Source organism: Leptosomus discolor, chromosome 4 (assembly GCF_034619465.1).
Source record: "Leptosomus discolor isolate bLepDis1 chromosome 4, bLepDis1.hap2, whole genome shotgun sequence".
In the NCBI taxonomy this organism is placed as follows: Eukaryota; Metazoa; Chordata; class Aves; order Leptosomiformes; family Leptosomidae; genus Leptosomus; species Leptosomus discolor.
The window spans coordinates 16,760,094-16,779,839 of record NC_141394.1 but is presented as its reverse complement, the minus strand read 5'-3'; the positions used below and the strand labels follow the sequence as shown (position 1 = coordinate 16,779,839).

General features: G+C 39.4%; 1 protein-coding gene across 2 annotated transcripts in view; it reads left to right on the top strand.

Annotated features, from left to right (window-relative positions):
• The window catches only part of ARHGAP10 (Rho GTPase activating protein 10), a 154,544-nt gene that overhangs the window by 24,885 nt on the left and 109,913 nt on the right, over positions 1 to 19,746 (top strand). For both annotated transcript variants that reach the window (XM_086464762.1, XM_086464761.1), the window contains exons 2-3: positions 19,056 to 19,151; positions 19,238 to 19,299. In XM_086464762.1, the coding sequence (XP_086320888.1) occupies positions 19,056 to 19,151; positions 19,238 to 19,299 (158 nt within the window). The remainder of the gene's footprint in view (positions 1 to 19,055; positions 19,152 to 19,237; positions 19,300 to 19,746) is intronic.

The window sequence follows — 19,746 nt, the reverse complement described above, 5'->3', positions numbered from 1 at the left end:
TATTACTTTGGAATTTTCTTCAGGTAGTCAAAACAGACAGGGCTGTTTTTCTAGTCAGAGAAAGGCTCTGGTCCTGACTCTACCTTTGTGGATAACTAAAAATTTCCTATAGACATGTAAGCTAAAAGATTCAAACAAAATTTCTGTGTCTTAGCTATGCATCTTACTAATGATTTCTGGTATAGCTGCAAATATCCTGATTTTGGTGGAATGAATTTGGAAAAAAACCTAACCAAATAACACAATAATTTACAGTCAGTTTTCTCAGTAGATCTTTTGCTTCTGGAGAGCTGGAGTTGTAATGCTGGTATGGAGAGTTGTATTGTTGACCAGCAAAGATCCTTGATACCTGTTTTTCAGCAGTCTTGTATTTTCTCTTCTTGCTGTCAGTCAACACAAATAAGAACAAGGGTAAATAGGAGTCAGCGAGCCTGTGTAGAACTGGGATTGTTGCATTTCTCTTTGGACACTCCTGCTCTTGAAATAGCATTTCAAAACACATCTGTCATAAGATGAAATGAAGGGCACTTACAGTCTGTGCATACTGTTCCCTGCCCCCCCCCCCCCCCCCCCCCAATTTGTACCATATGCGACTACTCAACACATCCCCCACCCCACTCCCCCATTTGTTTGGGCTGCTGTCAACCCTCAAAATTTCTCATGGACCTTGGTCTTTTGGATAGAAAGGTAGGGGAGCTTATAATTTTATGGAGTTGCGACGAACCATGTCTAACTGGTTTTGCAGGTTACTGGAGGTCCAGTGGACTGCAGCTGGAGAATCACAAGCATAGGGTAGACATACAGCTCTAAAGCTTTGTCACCGGGGTGAGTCCTGACCAAAAGTGCCAATTCAAAAGTAAAGCAGCCTTAGTTGCTGAAGCTAATCATCATTAAAGTCTTAATGTTCTTTGTTACCTGGCTTCTGACTGATCCTGCCTGAGATTTTGTGCCAGGATGGCCTTCAACTGCACAGGACGGTGAGAAATAATACTGCCATGATACTGTTAATTTTTAAAAATGCAAGTAACCCTAAAACATGGTGATACTAATAAGAGCAAGTACAAACCTACGCTGTGGCTGTATTAGTGGCCTGGCCCATGCTGCTGAGCCTCACTGAGCTGGTTCATCTGCCTCTCATCTCCTTCCCCAGAGTCTAGAGGGTGCTGCTTCTGTGACTGCTCTCCCATCCAGCTATAAGAGGTTCTTTTTTGCCTACATTCAAATTTTCCCCAGCAAAGTGTGTGAGAAAAGCAGAGGTATTGTACGTAGACAATCTGTGAAGCAGGGAAGCTGCCATGGGCTGTGACTCTTGATACTGTGTTGTACTGAACATGATCAGAACGGCAGTGGAACAGGTTGGAACAGCCTAGACCTTGAACGAGTGCTTTTTTTTGGATTGTGTTTGTAGATTGTGTATGTGTATTGCATCCTGTTCTTGTAAATCATAGAAAAGTGGCAGTTTAAATGGGCAGAGTAGAAAATGGTATTCTGAGTTTGACTAATGAATGCAGAGCCTAAAGCTGCTTAAGAATCCAATTATTTTGGAATATCACAGCTGATGTGTTCAAATGGGAGTTCTTTTCCCCTGCTTCAGCAATAATTTTAGTATAAAACATGAGAAGAAATACTAGTAAATGAAGAAAGAAATGCATTGAGGAACTTTTAGTGTAGGAATTATTGGAGGTTTTTTTATGCTAACTGGGACTAGAAAATGAGATTAACGAGGAATTTTAAAGCAAATGTGTTAGCTGGCCATGGGATCTTTCGCATATGTTCCAGCTTTCTGCAACGTTCATAAAGAGCTTTTGTTTGTGAGGAGCAAAAGAAAAAGCAAGCAGGTATCAACCGCCACCTTGTCTTCCATTTTTATTTCAAATTTAATTTCTTCAGGGGAGCTAAGCATGCTTGACTTTTCAGTGTATCTCTCATTCATTCATCCTAACATCAAAATGTTGAATTAGATGATGTGACCTAGTAGGACTGTTGCTAGTACCACTACAGTGCGTTAGGTTGTTCACTGTGTTCTCGGGACCAGCTGCAGACCACTTCTGTCTTTGCAGTCTGCCAGCAGTTCATGGACCACAATCTGTTAGAAACTGTTCTGATTTACATCATTAGGGCTAGGTTGGAAGCTCCTGATTCCTACAGAAATCAACAAATATCTTTTCCAGCATTCACTGAACACTTTAGAGATTCCAATATTTTGCTGCCTTATTTCCATATGTGGTAGATTGAATGAGGCTAGCTCCTTTGTTGTACAGGATTTTTATTGACTTTGATGAGATTTTTTTTTTTAATGGATATTTTATTGATAGTGTGGTCCCACAACTACAAAGCAGCAGTGCAGCACAAGTGAGACACAAAACTGGGATTCTTGACTTCTTTCTTTTTGGCCATATTGCCTTTCATGGCAAATGAGCTGGGAATTATCTGAAATAAGGTTTGAGCAAATGAAAGTGTACTTGATTTGTCTTGTGATAGACTCTTCTCTTTCATCAGAAACCTACTGCCAGCTTTTCAAAAGCTTGCCATGGGATACCTGCTTCATAATATTCCACTAATTATGTTTGGTTTTTAAATACATGCGTGTTGAGTAGCTCTTGAGCGTGCTGTTGTTGCAGGACTGAACTTGACGTGGCAAAGCATCCATGTTACTGCTCTGTAACAACACTGTATAGCTGTTGTTCCAAGTGCTTGGAATCTTTCTCATAAAGGTGGTGCTCCAGACACAAAGTAAACTGTTCCCAAAGCTAAAAAATGTTCTTCGCAGATTCTTCCAGTTAGCTGTCTGACACTGCCTGTGAGGAACACTAGCAGAATTTTGGGAACAGGCTTTGTCAGTTGAAGAGCGGAGGCTGCCATGAGTTGTAGCTGGTTCAAAGATACTGCATTCATTCATGGTGGTTCTTCAGGGGAAAGAACAGACTTTGCAAGTGCCCTAATAGACGGTTATCTTTTGTTAAGGAGACCAGCTGTGAAATGTTTGCAGAGTCTGCTTGTGGAATTTTCCTTTTTTGTTGTTTTATTTATATATATTTTTTTTAATGTAGACAGCATAGCAGGATGTCCAACCAGAATAACTGTCTATGTAGCTGTGTGTACGATGCATGCCTGTTGTGCGTATGTATTTAGAACAAAGGTGTTTAGATTACAGTGACACGTGGAAAGGTGGGGTGGGATTAAATCCCTAGTTTGTATTCTGCGTCCCAGATGGTCACCCTGTCTGCTGAGCAAGATTGGGCATGGTTGTGGCGAGACAGGAGACCAAAACCTGAGGGAACGCTTTTATGCCTGGTGTTACGGTTGCTGTTTCTCTAGCTACAGAACTTGTTCACATAGTTCTAGTAATGCTTTCTCTTGGATTTTATCTTTCTGAGGGAGGAGAGGAGGAGAATACCGTTATTTCAGTTCTGTAGGACAAGAAATGAGTTTTCCATTGGAAAAGTAGCTTGTGATATTGCATCTTTTTTAATACTGTGTTATGTACTTAAAGGGTGAGGGAAATACTGTGTTGTAGCTGAAACCCGTGCTGTCCTGTGACTTGACTTAGCTGAGTAATCACTGCACTGGCAGTCAGTCTGTCTTTCACTCTCTTGCTTTCAGCTTATGACTTTGAATATATGGAAAGTCTGTGCCTCTTTCATGTTAGCCTGAGTTATAAGGTTTTTTTCCTTTGAATGTGAGAGGGAACAGGCTACCGAAGGAGCCAGATTGAAAGGTCTGATTTAGGGAAATACGTATTTTACGTTGTCCAATAACTCTGCCACTCCATATCTGTTGAAATGTGGGGTTAATTTTATTACCTAGGTTAATTTTAGGGTGTTCTTCACTGCTTAAATGACTGCTATCTCCTAGTTAATTTGTGTGTTTCGATAAGGAACTTTGATAAGTATTTGTTAAGGTTTGGTTTTGCAGCTGGAAACAATGTGATATAAAACTTGGGAGAAATAAAGGGGTATTACATTAGGAAAGACACGGGTTTGTTTTTTTCCACTTAAACCAAAAAGTCAAAGAGAAGGGAGAGGATACACCCACCCCCACCCCCCCTTCCCACCCCTCCTGGATCAGGTTCTTTTTATGAGTATTCTGTTTATGAGTAACTCTGTAGTAATATTAACCAACCTTCCTTACGTACTCCTACAGGCTTTCAGGAATATATATTCTGCTCTGCCTCTATGACCATTTTTGTCACTTGTGCTAATTAGAGAGCTTTAAAAAAGAGCAAGGCGTTTCTTCTACCATCCAAGGTAATTCCTAGTTTATCTTAAATTGTATTCTCCCGTCTAATTTTTTTTCTTCTTGAAAGAAAGTACTAAAGATAGAGGAAAAAAAAATTCAGTCTCCCTAAAATAGAGAGACTGCAAATTGTTATAGAAGTATGCAATAATCAGAGTGTCCCAGCATGGCTGTTGTGATTCAGGTCCCTGAAGTTTGTCTTAAACGTGGCTTTGCTAGGTTAGGGTTTTTTGTGGTGCTGCTCCTTTGCACAGAGTGCCCCATGATTCTACTGCTGTTATACCGAGGTTTATGGGTTTTAGGTTCCCAGTATACGGTCAGTTTACCCCACTGATCCTTTTTCCTCTAGAGACTTGAGAATGTGTGATTCAAAGTGATGTTACTTTCAAAAACAAAGTGATTATTTTTCTAAAGGCCTAAGAAATACTGAAAAAGGTCTGTGTTTTTAAATATTTTTTGTTTTTTAAAAAAAGGGCTAAAGTGCGTATTGTCCCTTAACAGCCTATGATTTTGTTTTTTTTCTTTGCCGAGATGGGTAGTTTCCGCGTATCAGTCTTGTCACCTACGTTTCCGTTTCAAAAGACACAGGCTTGGTCACTTTTGGAGAGTATTTAAGTGCTATCTTTTTAGTAGGATCCACAGAAAACTGTTTAAACCTGGTTATTATTTTTAAGACAGTTTACAAAAGATCCCTTTTCACTGTAATATCTGCCAAACAAGTTGCTTTCTTGTTGGTTTGTACTCTAAATGCATAAACTGAGCTGAACCCCATGGCAGCTGGGAAAGTTGAATGATAATTTTAACTGGTAACATTTTCTGTTTTTTTGGTAATGGGCAGAGAGTGGGACAAACAGTGGACAACTACTTAGTCTTCCCTATCAGCCTGATAAAATTTAGACCTAGTCAAACAATTACACCCTGCAGTTGTCATAGTATTTCGTATTTGGTGCCTTTTTTCAGATTTTTGTTTTGTTTGGTGTCAGGGATTGGTAATTAGTTACTTTCCTTTCTTCCATCATCCTGGTTGTTTTTTGCTTGCTTCCCAGCTTGATACATGAATAAATAACCTGATTTAAAAGGCACACACATTTAAAGTTTTGTGAGCAGCCAGGACAGTTTGTAGCAGTGTATGCTGAAGCTAGAGCTATAAAGCCAGTACAGCTGGAGCGCAGAACACAGTGGTGTTTTTTTCTCTGTAGAACAATTCTGTGTATGTAGGTGTACATGCTGTGCCTAACTCCCTTCCTGTGTTGTACAGACACGGTATGTTTGCTGGTGAGAGCTGAAGCATTTCCTTCAGATTGTTGCATAATTTATCATTCCTTATTTGTATTGTAGTAATTTCAGGCAACATCCTTGAAATCTGGGATCCTTCTGTGAGTATTGTATGTATAACAGTGTGCCCAGGTGGCCAAGAAGGCCAACACCATCCTGGCCTATGTCAACAATACTGTGGCCAGCAGGAGCAGGGAGATGATCGTGCCCCTGTACTTGGCTTTGGTGAGGCCGCACCTCGAGTGCTGTGTGCAGTTTTGGGGCCCTCACTGCAAGAAAGACATTGAGGTGCTGGAGCGTGTCCAGAGAAGGGCAACAAAGGTGGTGAAGGGTCTGGAGAACAGGTCTTGCAAGGAGCAGCTGAGGGAACTGGGGTTGTTTAGTCTGGAGAAGAGGAGGCTGAGGGGAGACCTTATCACTCTCTACAACTACCTGAGAGGATGTTGTAGTAAGGTGTTGGTCTCTTCTTGCAAGTAAAGAGTGATAGGACAAGAGGAAATGGCCTCAAGTTGCACCAGGGGAGGTTTAGATTTGATATTAGGAAAAGTGTTTTTACTGCAAGAGTGACCAAGCACTGGAACAGGCTGCCCAGGGAGGTGGTGGAGTTACCATCCCTGGAGGTGTTCAAAGAACGTGTAGATATGGCACTTTGGGACGTGGTTTAGTGGTGGCCTTGTCAGTGTTAAGTTAACGGTTGGCCTCAGTGATCTTAAGGGTCTTTTCCAACTTAAAGGATTCTATGATTCTGTAACAGAGATTGTCACTGTCCAAACAGCTTCTCGTTTGAGCTGTTAGGCTGGGAGATTTTTTTTTTTTTTTCATTTTGTTTTGTTTTAGAGAAGAAAAGCCATGCTTAGACTTTTGATTTGACAAAATTTGAGGTCAGTTATGGGTCAACTTTAGTCTTCTGCTCTCCTTTTGTCCACTTCTCACTTGCTCTGACACATGCAGTTAAAGCTCTGAGTCTGCTGAGTACGTCTTTACTAGCAAGGCAGAACTGTGGATCCTTTGGCTGATGTTAAGCAGGGACAATACTTGAATATGAACTGTTGTTGGTGGGCCCAGGGAGAGAGAAGCAAAGCAAAAAATCAATACTTCCTGTTTTATAAACAAACTCTCCAAAACTTAATAATGCCATTTTATAAAATAACTTTCTCTTTGGAAATGCTGGCTCAATCTTTTTTTTTTCCCCTCAGCTTCCATCAGTGAAACTCAGACACTACTGAACCAAGTACTGAACTTCTATACTCCTACTTTGTTATAGAAAGTGTTTCTCATATCATCAAAGCAGTGAGGATAGTCACTTCCAGTGCAGGAAATACATAGCAGTTTCTAAGGGAGGTTGTGAATACTTCTGTGGTAGTGCTTGACTTATGCAAGAAAGTGCGTTATCTTCTCTCTCAAGTGAATACCTTCTGTCAGAAATGCAAAGTGTCTAGTAATGCAGCTGAAACAGTTAAGTTATGGAAAAGCCAAAAAAGTTACGTAAGCTAGCACTTTCAAAGTATACACGTTATGCTCATTTAGAAACAAAACTAGCTTGACTTTTCTCTAAAACTGAGATAGTAAATTAAAGCTAACTCTTGTGTCAAAGCATAAAGGATGTAAGTAACCTAAAAAAGATTCTTGCTGTGTCATGTACTGTAAGTCTTTTGTTTGAAAACAGAACGAAATGTGAAAGTTGCATTAGAAGAGTAAGCTTTGTTTCCTGCTTGTGAGTTATGTTGGTATAACTGTGTAGGATTGCAACGTGTGTCTTTGATGCCTTGTGCTTCTCATGAGATTGCCCTTGACTGTCCTAAATTGCTTTTGCTCAATGGGGTGGTTGTTTTTTTTTATTTTATTTTTTATCATTTAGTGATCATTGGTTTGGGAACCAGTTGCTGCTGATATCCAGGTTGGAAATTGATTTTGAAGAAATGTACTGAAATTCCAGAGCAACGAGGCTTTCGCGTGCTTGTGTGCCAGTAACTTTAAGGCTTTAAGGTCAAAGGCTTTTTCCTAATCAAAGTTAGTAAGTTTGACTATGTGTCTTTTTCACATACGTAGTAATAGCATACAATTGTTTCATTGTCCTTTTGTAAGATTTCTAATCTGAAACTGACAGAAGAATTTTGGAATTTCTTTGCACATAGAGTTCAAATATTGCACAACTATCCAGACTGGAGATGAGTAAAGTGTCTCTTCTGGCGTAAACCATACTACATGGTTGAATATTTAAATACAAATTTCCTGGGAAGCTCTCTTAGCAGTTATTGATGGCAGAAGCAATAACGTTATTCTTCTGCCCAGGCAAATAAATTGCAATAATCAGAGAAGCTGGCAGGTGAAATGGTGCTGGAGCATCAGGGCTTCCCCTAGTGTCTTGGTTTGAAAGACAGGTGTCTGCGGAGGAAGGCAGGAGCCTCCCTTGAAAGGGAAAGTGCAACCCCCTTCCCTCCAAATTATTATAATTTAGAAATTAAGGGGCCTTCAGGCAAAGATATGGAGAATAGGAATAACAGTTCTTTACTAATATATATATATATATATATATATATATATATAAAAATATAATATATATATATATAAATATATATATATATAAATATATATATATATATAAATATATATATATATATATATATATATATAAAAATAAATATAAAACACAAGGCAGGGAAAAACAAACAACCCACTGATTTACACTGACAGAGTCAGGAATACAACCTGACACCCTGTTAGGGTGGCAGTAGCAGTCCGATAAGATGCTGGCTGCAGTCCTCCTGAAGCGATGGGTGTAGTTCTGTTGAAGCAGCGATCAGGTAAAAGAGTCTGGTCTTCCTCCGGAGGTCCAGTGGTAGGTAGGTAGCTCTTGTCCTCTGGAACTCCAGTAGGGGGAAAACTCCTCTGGGAATCCAGTGGAAGAAGGCTGCTAGGGTGTTCGAAATCTCAGTTTTTATTTGGCATGGACTGCTTGGCTCCTTCCCCCCGGGCGGAGCATCTCACAATGGGATGGGGAGTCGTGAGGCAGTTCCTTGATGGGCCATTAACAGGAGATAGCCCAGGAGCGAGTTATCGATGGGTCAGGCGATAAGGCATTGTTGTGCCCATTGACAGAAGATAGTCCAGAGGGGGGAGGCAGGGAGCACCGCCCCACCTGGTCTCAACAGCTCCTGAAGATGGTAATAGAATACTTTTTTTTTTCCTTTTGGCACATTTTACACCGTAACCTAGGACACCTAGCAACAACTTTAAAAGAGCAACAGTTGAGAGCAGTGAAAGGGGAGTGGGAGGCTTATCTTTCACTTTCATATTTTATGTATTTCAGTGCTTTCTGCTATTTTTATTTATTTAAGAGAATCCTGTATTCAGTGTATGGGTGTTGAAATATTCTGTGGTGTATGTATATGGTTTTGGTCTGACCTCATTAGAAGCTCCAGTTTTTAATATGGTTTAGCCAGATACAGCTCATGTGAGAGCTGCCAGAAAAATTTCCTGTTGACACACAACTGTTGTTTTGCTTTACACATAAAATCCCCATTTGATAGTTTCGGAAAGGTGCGTAATAAAACCTTTTTTCAATTTGGGCATCTAGGTTAGCTACCCACTGCTATGCTGTCCTGTGCTTTTTCTGGAAACTATATATGATGTAAGTACAGGCTGTCCTCTGCACCACAGTTGCTGCCAGCTGTTTTCTCTGTCAAAACTTGGATTCATTTCACTTCTGTGTCTAGCTATGGCAAAATTATTCTTGAACTCTTTCCTCTTCGTGGGCCTCTTGTGGTCATCCCATCTTTCTTGATGCTGAAGATTCACCTTGGCTTGCCTACTGTGGACAAAAAGTCTATACCTCAATAAAAGGAGTTTAGTGCAAATCTTGCCAGAATTCCTACCCTCTGCATGTCGAATTTGGATTTTAAGGGTTGGGTTTTTTTGGTGTAGAAATGCACTAAATTGCCAAGTATTTTCCAAAATGCACTCATACTCTCACCTTTTAATATATAAGTAAATAAATAGCCCAGAGGTTGGGCACTTGGCCATTACTTCTTGAATTATAGATCTCAGCTATTCATTTGTCTGATTTCTCATTGTGTTTTCCTCCCCCACTTGAATCCTGTTGCACTTGGGAAGATAAAGCTGTGGTGTCTAAGGTCTTTCTCAGCCTGCTGGAAGAATTTTGCTTAAGTTTTATGACTCATGAGCAGAGGAACTGGTGAAAATGTAACTTTATTTTCTGAGCCTTTTATGGTCTTGCTGATGACAAAATATTTGGTAGCCATTTCATATAACACTAATTATATGTGTGCGAGTGTGCTGAGTGCATGTTTGGACATGTTTTATTGTGGAGAAATCACAGTATCTTTCAAGTTTGATCTCCTTGTGGGGTTTTGTCTACATATGCAAATGTTCAGACAGGCAGTAACTCCATACAAGTGACAATATTTTGAGATATCTGCTATTTTGAACAGAGAAAACATTGTGAATGATGCTTTTTTTTTTTTTGCAAAGGTTTTCATGTTTCATGTTGACACTTCTGCAGACTTGATATACAGCTTCATAAAACATTTGAAACCATCATTTGAACAGCATGTGCTTTTAAAGATGATAAAAATACTTGCTCTAGTTATTCATTAGGGAGGCAGCTACCAGCTCTCCCTGTGTTTTCCCATTATGGAGTTGTCTTCTGACTTGTGAAAAGCATGAACACTTGCGTTTGCAGATGGCTGGAACTCAGCAGGGAGAGAGCTTTGTCTGGAAAAAAGGCCTTTATTGTGTGAAATCCTGTTCAGCATTCATTTAGCTACAAACTGTGGGTAAAGATTGGTTTTGTTTTGTTTTGATTTTTCCTCCCTTGCTTGCTGCTGTGGAGGAAAAAAAGATCTTGCTGAAACTATTTATTGGATGTGAACTCTCAGAGATGATGTTCATGCTCAACGGCAGCAGATGTGGCATGTGAAAAACCTGCAAGCTGCCCTATTTGCTGTGACCTTCCCATCCCAGGCTGATATGCGCTTCCCCTCCAGCTTTCTCAACCACATCAAGTTTTGGTCGCATGTCTGCTTTCTAAGACAATAGACTTCAGATAATAGAATCAGTCCTGTTTCTTGGAAGGGGGAAGTTGCTGTGCCCTGGTGATGAGTCAAGTCCTCCTGCTCTGTTGATGTAATAATTTATCTGACTGTCGTGAGTGAATTTTGATGACTAAAGAAATTAGGTAGACCTGTCCAGTTAGTTATTTGGATTTTAAAACATGAAGTGCTCTGAATTCAGAGAATATTTCATTTAAGATGAGCTGTGACGGGTTAATGCTTCATTGTCCGGAGTGTAGATTTGATTATGTGGGGTTGCCCCCCAACCATAGAACTCTTTTATGAGTTGGAGAATATGATGGCAAAAGAGAGCTTCTGCCCAACAGTGAATTAGTCTTTTATTTTGTAATCAAAATAATATTTCAACCCAATATATTCTGCTTTATCTAAATATTATAGTTGTCTGGGAAATAGGTCTGACAAGGAAGGCAATACTCTGGAACTGAAACATTCAGAATGCTGATGTTGGATAAGTATCTGTGCAATAAACACATTTTTTTCCTCTAACTACTTTATTTCTTTTACAGAGTTTCCCAGTTGAACAGAATGTTTTCAGTTATCTAGCACAATTTTTCATCCTTAAGCAGTATGGTCTTCTGATTTACTTGCTACTGACCACTTGTTTGCAAATTGTCCTTGAGACAATGATAGCTTCATTTAGGATAGAAATAGTTTGTGAAACAGGAACCTAATCATCTGACAGAATAAATATTCTGTTCTAAATATGAGTAAAGAAACCATGAATAAATGCAGGAAGGCCTTCACATCTGTGGTATTTGACAAGAATTTGAATTGAAATTTATGTTCCATTGAGTGCTCAGGGTTGTCTTAAAAAAGTTGTAAGTCAGTTTTACATTTCTGCTAGAAAATTCACTACTAGAAATGTAATCTCACCTTCTGAATTAATATGTCTTTACATTAATAATAGTAAAATACTGATCACTGAAAAGGTATGTTTTCATCTCATGTTTTCTAATTCAGTCACTTTTGGAAGACAGTCCCCAGGTCTGTGCTACTTACAGAGCTGAAGGTATTGTAGAAAGTTTTACCAGTGAAAGCTTTGATACAACTATTTGGTATTGTGTATTCAAACTGTTGCTTCTGGATTGATGCAGAGTTTTCTTTTGGGAACAGATTATATACTTAATATTGGTGTCCATCTTGCTGCCATTTGATGCAGTGTGATACAGGGAAACCTTGCAGCAAACCCTGAACTGATAGATTTTATCTTTGGGAACCATGTGAATCTGGTGGGTTGCTCTCATAGAAAAACAAATTTGCAATGCAGAAAACTTAGTCCTTGCTTTCTAATTTACAACTTCTTTTGGTCTGTTTTGTTGTCAGAGACATGGAGGTTGTAAGGATTAGGAAGATGGTTATGATTCCTTTGAAAACATATTAACTTTGTGGTACTTCACAGTAACTTCCATCACAGTTGCCTGACCTTCATCAGAGTCTTTAGAATACAGGGTGGTTGCAGGAATGTTTCTTCCCCTGTGAAGCAGTGATTTTATTGGCAGGGTTGTAGAGCCAGCGATGCAGGTTTTTTTATTCTTTCATGAATTGAAACTTAGGCTGTGTTCCTGAAGAGCACAACGAGAAGCATTTAGTCAGCATCTGAGCTGGTTGAGGGGTGCACTTTTTTGTAAGTGCTCTTGGAGATGCTCTAGGAGAGCCTTAATCTCCCTTGAGATACTAAATGTGCTGTTTTGCCTAATGCCTGTGATACAAAAAGGAAAATGCCCTCGGCAGGGTGGAGCAGGGCTGGCTTGCTGATTTCAAAGATCCAGCTAAAAAGGCAAATAACCAGAGCCCCAGAAGGTGTGGTGCAGCCAAGGGACAAACCAGCGTGATTTGGCAGTTTGTCCATACTCGCGTAAGATCCTACTTTGTGATCTTTCATATATGGTAATTAACATGTTAATTAGTTGTTTCTTGATGTGGGGGAAAGTGGAGTTTGACCCTTGTACTTGCAAGGGTAGAAAGAGGAGAAAGGAGTTAAGTCTGTCTTCACTGTTAAGAGTTGGAGAACTAGAGAAGGTAGATGAGATGCTATGTGTTGCATGTTATTATGCTGCATGATTTCTGTGGGAGAAAACAGTGGTTGAAGGTTATGGCATCTAAAACATTTTGCATATCTGTGAAAATAAGAGTCTCCTCTCCTAAAATCTGAAAGCTTTCTTGTCTGTTTTGATTGATGTGGAGAAAAGTGGCATTCACACTATGGCATTATGCATTTGAAAGAAGGAAAACCGTAAAATATTACAGAAGTAACCTATGAAGTAGAAATCCTGCAAAAATGGGAGGTTCTCTCTCTTAAGTGGGGAGGAGGTTAGAATATCTCTGTCATGCCATTTACATGTGGCTTGTTTAGGCTAAGTAGCCTGTTTTTACATGTCATATAATTATGCCATAATTAATGACCTCAGCATGCACTAAAACTGGTAATAGTGAATGTCAAACACTGTGGAAGAAACGTTTAAGTCAGTTCCTTATAGAGGCACTGTTCTGAAGAATGATATTCATTGCCTCAATAGTCAGTTTTCTCTTTTTCTTAGATTATTATTACTTTTTAAATTTGTTCACAAAACCCCTTCTGTGTTAAAATTTGAAAGACTTTTCCTAAAATATTGCTGCTGCTGTTTGCTAGTTCTTCTTTTTTGTTGTATTTTGAAAATTTAAACCCATTTGTGCGTGCACGTGTGTGTGTGTGTAAACCTGGTCTAGAGTAACTTCATTCTGACGCGTAATTTCTGAGCATTTTTAGTAAATAATAAAACAAATTGTAACTTCAGTACACTTGGAGGAGATAAGTCTCACACCTGAGCATATATGTATGGAGGGTGTGAAGCTGTCAACTGCTGGATGCTTGGGAGCTGCTGCTGGAAAGGTGCCTTGGGGCCAGCGGGAGCAGAATGCTGTGGTGCCAGTTGAATTAAACTGAACTGGTGAGAGATTGCAGTTTTCCTTGTTTGTTTTAAAGGTGTAGTTGAGCTACTGGACAATCAGTAATGAGCTGAGGTTTTTTTTTTTTTTTTTTTTTTTTAAATCCTTGTACCTGAATTTGGTAAGCCTTCAGAAACTCGTGAGTTGTTGCTCTGGGTAATGTGACATTGTCAAAATGGGACTCCAGAAACCTTTTAGTCTTTGAACTTGATTTACATTCTGGTATTGGAGGGGCATGAATAACTTTGTATTTTAGCTTTATTGTCATTTTCTTCTGTTTTGTTGATTCTCTCAATATAGTTATCAGGTAAAAACGAGTAGTAAAAATTTTGTTTGGTTTTAGGGAGTTGGAACTTGACTGCTCTTAAGAGTCTGCTACATGGCTTGCATCTGCTAAGTTGATAAGTAAATCCTGTTTATCCACCTTACTAAGGTAATAACTAAATCCTGATCATGTTCTCAGTGTTGTTGATTATACTAGATTCATTCACTGTTCACCTTGCTAAAGGGGACACAAGAGAAACACGGAGTTGCTTTTGTAAGTGTTGAGATGGTGCATATTTTGTACAAAACGTCTTATGAGTCCATATTGCAGCTCTTGGACAAACTATTTTAAGTACTCTGTTCCTCTGAAGCTGCTTCGTTAGCTCTTGCAAGTGAGATTGATGCCTGGGAAGAAGAGGGGGAGAGGCTGACTCTCAGCTTGTCCTTGCCTGTTTCACGACACTATGTAGCTTGCCTGATCTTGGCCTATTGCGAGGAAAATGGATCGAGAGGTCTGATATTAGTCCTTAACGTAGTAACATAGCTTAAAGATGAGCTTGGTAGTAAATCTGAGTATTTGTTAACCTTTTTAGCTTTTTGAGGAGAATGTTGTTGAATGAGACCAGAGCAATTTTAACCCATGTTAAATAAAGACAATAGAAATTTGTCATTCCTGGAGTATATGTGTTAGTGTCAATGAGATTTGTAGTTAGGGATGAGGAATGGCGATGTAATTCCAGTCCTTCTTAAAGAATCATCATGATACAGTAAAAGCGAAGCTTGATGTAGAAATCTGTGTTTTGCTGTGGAAAAGTATTAACACTAATACAAAAGACTGTTACAAGCAGGTAATTCTCCTGCCATGCAAAAGAAATCTGGGATAGCCTTAGGAAAGCAATATTGTCTTCCTTTGTGCATGAGTTTTAGTTTAGGTGGCTAATGCTTAAGTTAGTACTGATCTTAAAGGGAGTGATTGGAGCCTGGTGCTGTAAGTGAGGGCTGGCCACTGCCTAGCAGCTGATGGTGTCGTGTTTGCTCAGCTCAACTCAGATAAGTAGCAGAAATATTTTCTTCCAAATCCAAATGGTATAGAGGTATTTGTGGGACACTGGCAATGCATCCAGCACAGGACGAGCTGACAGGAGCGCTTGTTACTGAAGCATTTCAGAGCAAAGTGGGGGAGCTGGTGGCTGCTCCTGTTTCTTCTGGTGTATACTGATATGAACATTAACAAAGAGAGAAAATGAAAAGCCCTGGTGTCCTTATGTCCCTCCCTTCTCTCTTAGGAAATGTGTCTGTCTTTCTCTTCAGTCTTTTGGTCAAAATGTTTAGCAGGTGCTTGGTTTCTTTTAGCACTTTAAGAAAGTGAGACTTTGAAATGACTCTGCCTTATGGGTTTGCCAGGATTACATTTTATTAAGGAAAGGATGTTAATGTTTGCTTGATATTTAAACTCTCTTTGATCTTGAATGCCCTCTTCCTCCCTTTAAATGATAGCAGCAGCTTTCAACAGGCAATAACCCTGTTACTGCTTCCTGTGTCTTTCTGTTTGGTGTTATTGTGTAGAATGTGGAGATTAAAGGGAATAAAATAATTACTTTCTGGACCCCTAAATTCTCACTGTTTTTTCAATAGGCTGCAGCATTGTTCGGATGACCAGTGTAACTGGCTGTGCTGTTTGAGACTTACTGTGCGCGTGTACTGTCTTATTCTAATGTATGTAGCTGGAATCCATATGTTTACAGTCTCTTATGTAGCACATACTGGTCTTTCAGGCTTTAACTGTTGTGGAACAATACTGGGATGTATCTGTCAGTGTCAGCTGAATAATTTTGCTGTAGTAAAGGTCTTCTGATATAGGATGGAAGAAAGCCAAGTTACTTTTATGAGATTTCTAACTTAAGCAACAATGCTCAGCTTTTAAATCATAACACGATAGTAAGAGAATATAGCACATATGATGATATCAGCCTCTAGTTTGTTGTTATAGAGTTTTATAAATGGTTATAATTACATGATCATCTGTGTATGCACTGTAGGATATGTGGAAATTATCAGGGTAAAGGCTGGAGCAGTTTCATGCTGTTTGTCCCACAGTGAAATGTTTGACTGCAGGCGATCTCAGGTGTCTCCCTTTGGCCATGGTTTGTCAGACGGCAAGAAAATCCAACACAGGGCTGTGTTATCTTTTTGAGTCTAGTCACCATCCTCACCTCATAATTTTTCCTGTGCTGTTGCAAAACAAGTTCAGTATTCTTGTTCTGACCTTTTGAGAAAGTTTTCCTCCATCTCTACTTGATACTCGGTTTTGTTTCTTTTAGTTTAGCAAGAGACAGACAAGAAACTTCCATTCCTGTGAATAGCTGGGCACCAGTGGTTCGGCCCAGCAAGGTGCTAGATTTATGTTAGACCAGTGCTATTTTGACATAGGGAATGAAAACAGAATGTGACCTTAAATGTAAGTTTAGCTAAAATAAAACAAGACTGATGGGTGATATATAAACATTGGAGGATGAATCTTGTAGTTGACATCTGCTGGTTAAGCAGGATTAAAAATCTCTTTATTTTGGCAACTCTGATGCTTGCAGCAGTCTGAACCAAATGACTGGGGTGTTCTTCCCCCAGTCGGGAGGTTTGTTTCTTCCCAGTTACATCTTTCAACATGTGATTGGTTTTAATTTTGTTCCAGTGACTTCTCATCTTTGTTGAAAGTGCCAAGTTCTTAAAATCAGTCAGAAAATATCTTCTATTTCATTGTCTTTTCTTCTAGGTGTTGGTTCAACAGCCAGCTATCTGTGACTTTTCTTGACCCATCAGGTGATTCTTCTGTGTCCCAAACTCTCAACCTCTCCCCACACCCTGATGCTTTCCAAAATTTTCTGGAACGGTTCTTAAACATTTCAGAGATGATTTGTGGAAAGACACTGGAAAAATTTAGTGTGTCTTCATGGCTTTAATACAGGAACTCTGCAAATCTAGCTTTGGTGTGTTAAAAGGTTAGTGCTTCCAACCACCTACTCAGCCCTTTGGTCAGTAATTTCCAATCCCTCAGGAGATTCAGTGGAGAGAAATGCATGAATGTGGCTTTCTGATCCTGTGAGAAGCTCTGTTTTGATTCAACCCCTTCTCAACTTGACCAAAGGTGTTGGACTTTGCACTGAAGGAGTTTGGGGCATGGACACAGGTTCTGTCTGCTGTCACTCACCAGAGAGGTGACTTTTGGTGGAGAGGTGGGATATACAGCCATGCAGGAGGTGGTTTTGCACCACTAGGAGGGCAAAGCCATAGCCTACTTCAGTGTTTTAGTACTCTTTGGATCTGTGAAGGGGAACGGGGGGTGGTACACGCATATGGTGCTGCATCCCTTCTATTAACATGTACCTTGCTCAACATTATTTGAACACTTCACCTCTACAAGTGGGAGAAAATGTAATAAACAATTCCTTCCTCTAGCATGGGGCTAGCTCTCATGTGACAGGGCTTTGGTAGGGGATTATCAGATTCAAGAAAAGTAGGTAAGTTTGGGGGAGTGTGTGCTATTGGACCCATTCTCATATAAATAAACTCTTTTCAGCCTTGTGTTGTGACCTGACTCAAAAATAAGCATAACATTAGATGTTGAAGGAACTTGTTATTTTCTGTATTTAAGCCTTTCATAGCCAGCAGAACTTGTTTCTTTTGCTTGATGAACAGGCTTTAGCCCACAAGGCATTTGAGTTAAGATACTCATGTTTCCTTTCACATGGGAATTATGTTACTTTTTCCTTCAACATTCTTATCCTTCTTCCTTCAACCCTGTGCAGCATCCTGCTGCTTCATATGTTGAAGGGTACATGTATAGGCTTTAGAAGCAGTTGCAAAAGGGAGTGAGTACCTGGCAGCTTGGCATCACAGGGGAAGGCGCTGTTACACAATAGGTGAGGAAAGGACTTGAGAAATGGGTGAAAAGACAGTAATGTGGAATGTCAAGGAATAGAAAGCATTTTTGTTCATTTTAGGTAGTGTCTTGCTGTTTGTAGAGTATTTGTGACTTATCCTTTTAAGGGGTTGAACTGAACTTTCAGTGCAGCGTTGTATGTTGGAGTTGTACTTGACTATGACACATGATAAAACATATGATGTGTTGGATACAGGACCTGTCATAAAGTTGTGGTTTTGTTCTTTTGGTGGTTGTTGTTGGGTTTTTTTTTAAAAAAAAAAAAACCACAAAGCAAGAACAACAAAAAAATCCCAAGTTTGTAGTCTTTTAGCTCCAGTTAATATTAAAGAACAAAATGCTTAGCTGGTCTGTTAAGAGCTGTTCTTAGCCCTTCAGAACTGCATGTGATAAGAAAAAGATTATAGATTAACTAAATATTTCAAATTGTCCTTAACCTTGGGTGACAACAAAAATGTGAGTAAAACCTTTACTACTGGGTAGAAGTGTACCAGGACGTGCATCTCTCTCTCTTTTTTTCTATTGAGCAATTCCATTCTTCCAGAACTTGTGACATTCCCAACCTGCACATGTCAGCACAACAGAGAGGTGTGTGTACACTGCTTATTTACAGCTTTATAAATCTTAGTAGAGGTTTATAATGACAACATTGTGGTGGAATATAAGAGTCTGATTACTTCCTGAGGGAGTAAGAGAGCAGCCCTCCAACCCCAAACTGACAAACACTAACAGGTAAAAATTGGGTTGAAGAAAATGTTTTAGGAATATTACAAAACAGTTATTATAGAAAATTACTTTTAATGCTGTGCATTTAACTTTTGGCATAGTTTAACTCCATGGAATTTCTAGGTCCAGTACAATTCTTTTAAATTTGGTTTCTGTATAAATGTTTCACCAGCAGAGCTATCTATGTAAAGTATATAGAAGCTCCTAAGATGCGTATTTGTGCTGACAAATATGCTAGCAAATTTAGGTTAGCAGAGTAAGACAACTGACACAACTTACACTGAGTGTTGTGCCTTAAATTTCTGTAGTTGCGGATCTGTTTGTATGGCCCGTGCCCTAGACTGTGGTATAGTGAAGCATAAGAATAGGTCTAATACTGTACACATGATCACACTTGCTTTCTACTATATAGCCTTGTCTGAAGAAGTCTCTGCAACAGATTCCCAGATGAGATCAGAAGAGGGTTAGACAATATTGGATGTCTTGTCCTTAGGCAGACCTGTGTTAAGAGTTTCTTGTAAAATTTGATTATTCTAGGTGTAGGGGGATCTTCCAGCCTCTTAAAATGATTCCCTAATCTGTGCTCTTTTCCCTTGCAGACCTTTCAGCAGCCCAGAGAAAATTTGCCCATTCTCTGAGAGACTTTAAATTTGAATTCATTGGTGATGCAGAGACGGATGATGAAAGATACATAGGTAGGTAAGAAGTGACTATAAGTGGTTATATTTTCCCATGCCATCCTGCAACATGATTAAACTTTTTTTTCTGGTTTGTATTACAGATGCATCACTTCATGAGTTTTCAAACTTTTTAAAAAATCTGGAAGAACAAAGAGAAATTTTGGTGAGTTACAATAAAAATATTAAAAAGCTGTACATATAGCAAAGAGTAAGATGAAAGTCAGTTAAAGTTGCTTACTGCTTTGTTAACCACCAAATTGTTGATATCAGTAACTTAACAGTGAAAGCTCTCATTGTGCAGCCTCTGATTCTGTCGTCTAGAGCTACAGACAGCAGCTAGTTCTTGTTAAAGAAGAAAGCTGTTATGGTAAAGACAGATAACTATGAGTTAGTTTAAAATGGAGGTGCCCTGATAAATTATGGCTGGGTGAATGGGAAAACCATCATAAGCTTGTCAACCATCTACAGTAAAAAGCAACATGAAAGGCTTAATACTGCAGCAGGAGTATTCCCCAGTGTTGGGAAGTTGGCCGAATTTGATCCAGGATCTTTGTGGGTCCAACTCGAACACTTCCATGGATCTGGGGTGCAATCTGTTGGCTGGGTGCAG